A 10,144-nucleotide genomic window follows, 5' to 3' on the forward strand; every position below is an offset into this window, starting at 1 on the left:
CTCATAAACTTCAACTTATGAATTCGCCTTCGATAATCACTGATTTGTAAGTTACTCTTGAGCTGCAAGGAAATTCTAGTCGGCACATTTTTTTCTCCGTCTACGTAGTCAATACCTACTACTGCTATTGTTTGTCTCCGGTGCAATTTTTCCTAGTTCCTCTGCCAATTTCTTCCTCTGTTTTTGTTATTTCCTTCACATGGTTTTCCTATAAATTTAGCATTTTCCTCAATTGCCATTACACCGTATTTGCCCTCACCTTCTTGAAGATCAGAAGAAATCAAGAATCAATATATTGGTTACTGTTTTATCATACAATAGGCACACATAACACCAACACTAATAGCAAAATCTTGAACATCCACTAGCCAAAAAGCCCTTAAAAACATGTCCTCTTCATCAGCAGAATCGAAAATGGCCCTGGCCAAGACGGTTTTATCGACATTTGGTTCTGTTGTTGCGACAGCTATGTTGGTTCGTACTATAGTCCACGACTACATCCCACCGGAACTCCATGGGTATCTCTTCTTTGGACTCAGAAATATCTTCACTAAGTTCTCGAATCAGCTGACGGTGGTGATTGACGAATTTGATGGCCTTGTCAACAATGAAATTTATGAAGCTGCTGCGATCTATTTGGGCAACAAGTTGTCCCCTAGTATCCATCGACTCAAAGTCAGTAAGCCTGAGAAGGAGAAAAGTTTCAACATCGCGACGGAACGTAATGAGGAGGTAATGTCTTGCACATATATATAGTGATAATTGAATGTTATAGTAGTAATTGTTATCGGGAAAGGTTTGGTCTAAACTAGAAGAAGATATGTTCTTTTCAAACATAAGTCACAATCGAAAGAACAGAATTAACGACTTGACAATTGTATCTAAACAACAAAATCCGTTGCTAATGCTACTTAGCGAGAGATTGTCAAAATATTCTATTAGCTACTAGTTATTTGGCAACAAATTAGCAATGAAATTCGAAGCTAATTCCATTTTTTTTGGATCGATTGTCCAAAGCCGTGTGTTCTGATCCTTCAAAAGATATGCAGCTTTGGAGAATTCGACAGACGTAGTGCGACAACATTTTTTTTTGTATCTGATCAACATGACTGAAGTAGTCCCAGCTTACTTAATAGTTAAAGTTAAATGTGCACAAGAAACAACATAAAAGTAAAGAATGTGTTCCTATGTATAGATACGCTGATATAATTTCTAATTTCATGATAAACTGGTTAAATTAAACTATGTATAATTATAAATAGGGATATGGTCTCCAGATTAGACATATGATAGTTGTTTTCTAATAATCCACCATTAGAAATGTGAAAATCACCTTTTCTAAAATTCATGTCTTGATTTGAAAGATAGTCGCTATCGGTGGGAAGCCAGCCTTAAAGCTACGGGTTCAAGAGAATTGAAAGTAGTTTTGGCTTAAACTCTTATTTTATAGTTATAAATAATTTGTCCAGAATCCAGTAAGTAAATAAAAATTGTTGTTCCAACAGGTGACAGATACTTATAATGGACAAACATTCAAGTGGATTTGGCTCTGCGGACAAACAGAATCTGAAATCAGGTCATTTGAATTGACATTTCACAAGAAAAACAAGGACCTTGTGCTTAATTCTTACTTGCCATACATCATGAAAGAAGCAAAATTGCAAAAACACGAAAACAAGACGATCAAGATTCACACTGTGGATTACCAAGGCATGTGCCATTTACGTGACATGTGGAAGCCAGTGAATCTTGATCATCCCGCCACTTTTAAGACAATCGCGATGGAATTGGACCAGAAAGACATGATCTTGAAGGATTTGGAGAGATTTGTGAAGAGAAAAGATTATTATAGGAAAGTGGGAAAGGCATGGAAAAGAGGGTATTTGTTGTTTGGTCCTCCAGGGACGGGGAAATCTAGTTTAATTGCTGCGATGGCTAATTATTTGAACTTTGATATATATGATTTGGAGTTGACTGCACTGAGGGGAAATTCGGAGTTAAGGAAGTTGCTTGTTGCCACAGCTAATAAGTCTATTTTGGTGGTGGAGGACATTGATTGTACCATTGATTTGCAAGATAATTTGGCTAATCGAGCTGTTGTTGTTCGTTCAAATGGTTTTCATCAGCCAGAAAGCAAGGTAAATAGTCTTTTATTTTCCATTTCTTTTCTCACTACTACTATATTCCTATTAGCTAGTTATAGACATAAGTTATATTACGATGTGAAGAATTTTTATGCTATCAGTAATGTTTAACCCGATTATAACAAATTATTTACTTTTTTCCTAAGATTATCAATCTAAAAAGCAATTTCACCTCCTAGCTCACTCACACTCAATTTTTGCACCAAATCAATCAAAGTAAGACGTGTTTATGTCATACGTACATTTATCTCTTAATCATGTTTAAGTGCTATATCTTCTTACTTTAATTACTAACTACTAAATTTAGTCACTTGATTTTGATAAACACTAGGCATGGATAAGGTATTTATCGACATCACAACACGACTGAGCGTGTGAAAGATTTCTTATGCTATTAGGTCGTAAAAAAGAAAGTTACGGGTAACTATCTATAAAGTGGATTACTAATCTGAAAAGTAAGATAAAATACTTGCTACAATATGTTAAAATACTCTGATAGTGATATTTTTTTTTTTTGTACATATACAGCATATAAGCTACATCATTTTCTTAATATTTGACAAAAGTTAAAAACCAAAAAGAATTGAACATGGTGTTGGTGTATAGTCCATGCTTTCCTAATTTATTTTTTATTGCAGGTGACCTTATCTGGTTTACTGAATTTCATCGATGGACTATGGTCGAGCTGTGGAGACGAAAGAATCATAATTTTCACAACAAATCACATAGAGAAACTCGACCCTGCACTATTACGGCCTGGTAGAATGGACGTGCACATTCATATGGCATATTGCACACCTTGTGGCTTTAAACTTCTTGCTACTACTTACTTGGGAATTAAAGATCATAAATTGTTCAAAGAAATTGAAGAGCTAATTGACATAGCCAATGTGACACCAGCAGAAGTGGCAGAGCAACTATTGAAGGAAGATGAAGTGGAGGATGCACTTAAGGGGTTGATTAATTTTCTTCACAAGAGGATAAAAGAGAAGGAAGAGGAAAAGGCTAAGAAAGTAGAAATAACTCAAGTGGAGTCTGTTGACGAGAAGAAGGAAAATGATGGCAATGGGATTAAAGGAAATGAGGAAGAAAAGGGATTGCCAAATGGGGAAGTAAAAACTACATAGAAGGAAAAAAAGCCTTCCATAGAATATGACACCATATTTCCTTATTAATCATGAAGGAGTCTATCTAATCGATGGTACAATATTATATAAAAATTGCAGTGAAAATACGTATTACTTGATTATAATTATAATGTAATTTATAACAATATATAATTAATAGATATCGCGAATTCATTAATTTGATGTAAACATCAAGAATGTTTTCTCTCCTTAGGGACCAAGTATTGACTATCATTTTACCAGACAGTGTATTGACTATCATTTTCTTCTTTTGTCAGTGTATGTAAACAAAGTCTTCTTTCCTTAAGGACCAAGTAGTCTGTCCTCTTAAGAATACTATTATATATTTATACTGATTAATTTCAAATGCAATTTTTTACAACTTCAATCTCATTTATCCGAAGTTATTTTCGAAATAGCTAGACATGTAAAAATTCGTGAACTTAGACCACGACTTAAATAGGAATTCATACTTCACCGGTTCTCTCATGCAAATGCCCCGAGTAGAGTCCACATCTTGCAAGCCAAGGGTCATTTGCACAAATGTCGCAATTTCAGGGTGGTATTTAATTTTTGGCCCTCAAAATTTTTGTCTTTAATTTTGCCTTTCAGCACTTTTCGCGCGACATAAGTTTATATTTCATTCCACAAGTTATGCCGGACACGGCAAAACTTTCAAAACTCAACATAAAAATGACCAAAAACACATCAAACTCCACAAAACAGGCACGTTATTTAACTCAAAAAGATAAAGAACATATGCCCTAAAAAGCATAACTCCAGTTTATGAACACTACAACAAATTATGAAAATATCATACAACGTATACTGCATAACTTAATTCCTATAGAACGTATGCGGAGCAAAGCAAAAGTTCAATTTCTGAAGGTAAGTATCACAGAAGTTATGTCTAGTGAAGCAAGTCTGATTATTGTCACTCGTGCCAAATTAAAGTCTGCCAATCCAGTAAGACATGTAAACAATTTAACTAGATAGGTAGATTGAAGATAATTTCAAATCATTCCAAGGCATAACTTGTGAACAATTGAATAACACAAATTAGTCTTGTCAATCGGCAAACTTGTGGACTATTGAATAACACAAATTAGTCTTGTCAATCGGCAAACTTGTGAACAATTTAAAGATAAGTACAATGAAGATTGAACTTAAAGTCATGTCCCACCCGACATAACTTGTGAACAATGCAAGTTTACCTATCCGGCAAGACTTATGAATGATTTAAAAATAGGTAGAATGAAGATTGTATTAAGAATCGTGGCTCGCCCAAAGCATGACTTGTGAACAAGGTAAGTTTTGCCAATTTGGCAAGATATGTGAACAGTTTAAAGATAAATTGAAGGCAGTGAACAGTTCAAATAGAGTTAAATATCAACGAGAAATAATCCTATTTGTATTTATAATTACCCAAACAAATTTAGACGGGTCGGAACATGACTATTGATTAATTTTCTTCGTTTCTAGCGCGTTAAACTTGAACATATCCATCAACTTAAGACCCCTATTTACACTTCAGAGAGTCCCTATTTAATTTAGAGTCAAGTCAAGAGAATAATAAATACACTAGTTTTCTGGTGCTTATTGAGTAATCTGTGTGGTTTGACTAAAAGGAGTGCTAATTTACAAAATTTGTAAGTATTTAATTGCAATCCCAAAGCTTCTACGACTTATTTTCCAATAATCTCTGTTCATGTTGACTTCGCATTTTCCCTCATAATCTTTTATGAATTGGCAAATAGAAACATGTCATGCCAATAGTAGTAAAGTCCGGAATTTCGTTAAGGCATTCAAAATTTACTATAATATGTGTCCCTGCACTCAAAAAGTAATATTTGTCCTATAAACACCCTATAAAGATGTTCAACTAACTATCCATCGTCAGTTGTAGCTCTGCTATGTAGACACTGCAATTGATTTATTGGCAAAAGACGTAATCTAATTATCTTTATTCATGTTGACTCGCATTTTCCCGGTATTATCTTTTATGAATCGGCAAATAGAAATATGTCATGCCCATAGCAGTAAAGTAGGAATTTTAGGGTCTTCAAGATTTACTATAATATGTATGTGTGCGCGAATGTAATATTTGACTTATACACCTAATTTTTTTTTTTTTTTTTTTTTTTTTTTTTTTTGGCAAAAGGTGTTCAACTGACTATCTCCCGTCAATTGTAGCTCTTCCCCATAGATATTCTGGATCTAGCCCTTAAGTTAATTTTAGAAACCCATAAACTTCAAAATCTGGATTCGCTTGTCCGTTAACCACTGACTCGTAAGTAACCCTTGAGAATTCTAGTCGGCACATTTTTTCAAAGTCTACATAGTCAGTACCAACTACTACTATTGTAAGTCTTGGTGCAATTTGTTTAGTTCCTCTGTCAATGTCTTCCTCTGTTTTTGTTATTTTCTTCACATGGTTTTCCTATAAATTTAGCATTTTCCTCAATTGCCACTGCACCCCATTTCCCCTCACCTTCTTGTAGATCAGAAGTAATCAAGAATCAATATATTGGTTACTATTTTATCACACAATAGGCACATAACACCAACACTAATAGCAAAATCTTGAACTTTCACTAGCCAAAAAGCCCTTAAAAACATGTCTCTTCATCAGCAGAATCGAAAATGGCCCTGGCCAAGACGGTTTTATCGACAGTAGGCTCTGTTGCTGCCACAGCTATGTTGGTCCGTACGATAGTCCACGACTATATTCCCCCGGAACTCCATGAATATCTCTACTTTGGACTCAGAAATTGTAGTGATATTTATATTTTTCATTACTGTTATTTAAAATACTATTATAGCTATATTATATTTTCAGTACTATTAGTTTGCTAAATAAATAATATTTATTATTATTATACTAGTTTATTTTGTGAGTTTCCCAACAATCTACGAAACTATGCCAAATAATATTGCTTGTGAAATTAGTAATAATACCAACATGAGTGTTGTCATGGCTGCTCTCATTCCCGTCATTTTGCCAGATGTCCATGGTGATGCAGATGCATTAATGTGTCCACAGTTTAGCAAAATGATGATGCCAAAATTCAGGTATGTAAATGGACATGGTTACAAGCCCAAAGCCAATGATAAAACCTTCACGAAAAATACACCTCAGTGCAAGAGAATATTTGTGAGAAATGACAATCCCGTAAAGTCAAAAATAAATTTGGCTGAAGCGGAAGATATAATTATTGCGGTCATTTCAGAAATAAATATTGAGGCCAATGTGAGAAACTGGGTGATAGACTCTGGTGCTACTAGGCATATTTGTATAAATAAAAATAATTTTGTGTCATACACCCAAGTTGAGAAAGGAGAAGAAATTGTTTATCTTGGTGACTCGAGGACAACTCAAGTTCTCGAGAAAGGAAAAGTTCTTCTCAAACTCACATCTGGTAAAATTCTAGCATTGAGTGATGTGTTGCATGTTCCTAATATCCGAACTAATTTGATTTCTGTGGGATTATTAGGAAAAGTTGGGGTGAAGGTATCTTTTGAAGAAAATGAGGTTGTGTTGACCAAAAATAATATTTTGATGGGCAAAGAATCTTGTAACTATGGTCTATTTGTGCTTAATGTTTTTAATGATTTCTGTGAAAATGGATTTACTTCTCCTTATCTGGTTGAGTCTATTTCTTTGTGGCATGCCAGATTAGGACATGTTAATACTGCATATATAAAGAAAATGCTCGCTTGGTTTAATATCTAGTTTAGACTTAAATAATTTTGACAAGTGTGAAATATGTGCTGAAGTTAAAATTACTAAAAAGTCTTGTTTTTCAGTAAATAGAGAAACTGAATTATTATCTTTGATTCACACTGATTTAGGTGATTTAAAGCAGACTATGACTAGAGGTGGTAAAAGATATTATGTGACTTTTATTGATGATTTTTCTAGATTCACTAAGTTGCATTTACTTAGAAATAAAGATGATGCTTTTAGTGCTTTTATTTCTTATAAAACCGAGGTTGAAAATCGGCCTTAGTAGAAAAATCAAGAGAATTAGATCCGATAGAGGTGGAGAATATTTGTCCTTAAATGCTTTTTGTGAAAAAGAATGTATTATTCGTGAAATAACTCCGCCTTATTCACCTGAGTCTAATGGAGTAGCTGAAAGAAAAAATAGAACATTGAAGGAAATGATGAACTCCATGTTAGTTGGTTTTAATGCACCTCATAATTTGTGGGGTGAAGCTATTTTATCTGCATGTCACTTACAAAATAGGATTCCTCGTAAAAGAACTAGCAAAACTCCTTATGAATTGTGGAAAAGTTATAGACCTAATCTGAAATATTTAAAAGTGTGGGGGTGCCTTGCTAAAGTTCCCTTGCCCGAATCTAAAAAGAGAAAAATAGGTTCTAAAACTGCTGACTGTATGCTTATTGAACATGCTGAACATAGTGCTGCATACAGATTTATTGTGTTCAAAAGTGATGTGCTTGACTGCAATACTATAATTGAGACAAAGAATGCTGAATTTTTTGAACATATTTTTTCATTGTCTGATAAAATTTCTCATGCACCTGTTAAAAGAAATAATGAGATTACCTCTAATGAGGAACTGAGAAGGAGCAAAAGGCCTAGGAAGGAATATTTTTCTTATGGAAATGATTTTCAAACTTTTTTTGTCGATAATGAACCATCAAATTATTTTGAAGCTATCTTCTTCTGATGCTAAATTTTGGAAAGAGGCAATAAAAATTGAAATTGATTCTATCATGAATAACCAGGCACGCGCATGGCCTAGGGCACAAAACCGCGTTGAATAACAAAATTACGGAGTCGATGTCATACCCTATTTTAACCTAAGTCAAAATAGTTTACGACATCCGGGTAATTCCGGGGTTAATTAAAGTTAAGGAGTCGCCACCTAATTATTTATGGTGAATTAGGACACCTAAAATTTACTAAAGTTTTTGTCTAAAGTTAACTCCGTTTATGATTTATGATGCGAAACTTAAAGATCTAGGTAAGGGCTCAAACTAACCTAGAGGGAAGGTATTAGGCATCCTCTAAGTTCCATTAATAATGGTTAATCCGACCGGACTCAAATTTAATTAGGCTAAGTGTAAATATAATATTGTAGAAAAAGTAACTTTATAAGTGTTGTTAAAGTTATAAATATAATAATATTATTTAAAATAAGACTTATGGAAAATATAATAGTTTGCATATAAATAATAGCTTTTAGGAAGAGGTTTAGCAGATTTGAATTTTAGATAACATTACATTATATGAATAATGGCGATGTATAAAAAAAAATCTACTTATTTCATGAATATGATACGAAAAGAGATAAGTTTTCTTTTATTAACTTTATTTAACCATAATTGGCTAAAGCTATGCATAGTTGGATAAATCCTAAAAATAATGTTTATAAAGTGTACTTGGATCAATATTTACATATTAGTGACGGCTTGAAAGATGGTAAAATAAAACATAGTTCTTTAACTCAAAATATGTAGTTATGCCATTTCGAAAATCAATTATTCTAATAAAGATAAATAAAACTATAAATGATCTTTAATATGAAGCTTTACGGAATTAATTATGGGTTTGACTACTCATTACCAAAACTAAACTCATTAATCCCCGCCAAGGTTCATCTAAGTTAAGGAAATAAGACAAAGTAAAGGGTTAGTCGTGCAAGGCAAATTAGAAATACACAACAAGATGAAATAGCGAAAGAGAATGTCGGATCTAGCCCATTTTAGGCCCAATTCTGCGGCATCGTTTCGCCGTCGGGCTTTGGCTCAGTGAGTTTAGTATATTGCTGTAGGTTCCATGTGGTAGCGGTGTCGTTGAGTCTCAAAGTAGGACTCTTCGGCTCCGGTGTACATGTCAAACAAAGAAAAGAAAGGAGTTAGAGAGTTTAAACGAAAGTCGTATATCAATACGAACCGGTCTAATATACACCAAGTATATCAAGATATACAAAGGGCATATTTACCGTGTACACTAAAAAGACAAACATACATACGCTTATACGCTTAACATACTTGATATATACACAACCTTCATTTAAAGCTATCAAAGGGGATTCATAATCAGTCAAGATGGGCATCAAGCACGCACAGGAAGGGAAACAAACAGTAGTACATTAATCTGGTTACTTTAGCTAGAGAAAAACAAAGATTAATTCATTTGATATATTTTCTTATTGTGTTCAAAAAAAAGAAAACATCAACTTATGTTAGTACAGCAACAATTTTCACCAACAATCAGCAGGTATTCTGGCCAAAAAGAAAAATTCAATAGCAATTCAAAAGTGCAGCAACCTAAATTCAAAGATTAGTCATGACTCAAATTCACAAATATAACTCATAACTACAGTCAACAGGAAACAACATTATAGCAGTTTCGTCCCCAAAATACAACAGCAAAATGGCTAAAATACCAGCAGTTCCAGAACTCATCGAACATCTAAAGGAACATCTAAATATAGTCTAAACATGGAATGATGTTTTAATCTGACTTAACGACATGATAGAGGTTTGATTCATTAGACACGCAAAGTTATAAAACGTATCGGTATTAGATCGAAGATTGTCAACAGTATTGGGGAAAGGAAAGAGGCTAAGCATAATACGCAATGAAGAAAATGATAACAGTGTTTTGAGAAACTAGACTAAACCAAGTGAGCTAGTTTAAGCCAAATGTTTTCACTAATGAATGAGCAGAAAAACAGACCAAATGAAAACACATAATTAAACTAAAGTGAGCTATGCTAGCACTTCTATTTCTTAACAACGAAAATAAAATAAATAGGCTGGCCTACATACACAGATGACCAAATTAGCTAATTTTAGACTAAGATAACAATCAAACATGTACGAACTATCATACA

At 33.7% G+C, this 10,144-nt stretch overlaps 1 protein-coding gene across 1 annotated transcript; it reads left to right on the forward strand.

Annotated features, from left to right (window-relative positions):
* The first annotated feature begins 341 nt into the window (after positions 1-341).
* LOC132036750 (protein HYPER-SENSITIVITY-RELATED 4-like) lies at positions 342-3,568 on the forward strand. The gene is made up of 3 exons (XM_059427132.1): positions 342-732; positions 1,506-2,138; positions 2,783-3,568. The coding sequence occupies exons 1-3, from the start codon at positions 388-390 to the stop codon at positions 3,269-3,271; spliced, it is 1,467 nt and encodes a 488-aa protein (XP_059283115.1). The 5' UTR covers positions 342-387; the 3' UTR covers positions 3,272-3,568.
* Positions 3,569-10,144: the final 6,576 nt, after the last annotated feature.

Source organism: Lycium ferocissimum, chromosome 11 (assembly GCF_029784015.1).
Source record: "Lycium ferocissimum isolate CSIRO_LF1 chromosome 11, AGI_CSIRO_Lferr_CH_V1, whole genome shotgun sequence".
NCBI lineage: Eukaryota > Viridiplantae > Streptophyta > Magnoliopsida > Solanales > Solanaceae > Lycium > Lycium ferocissimum.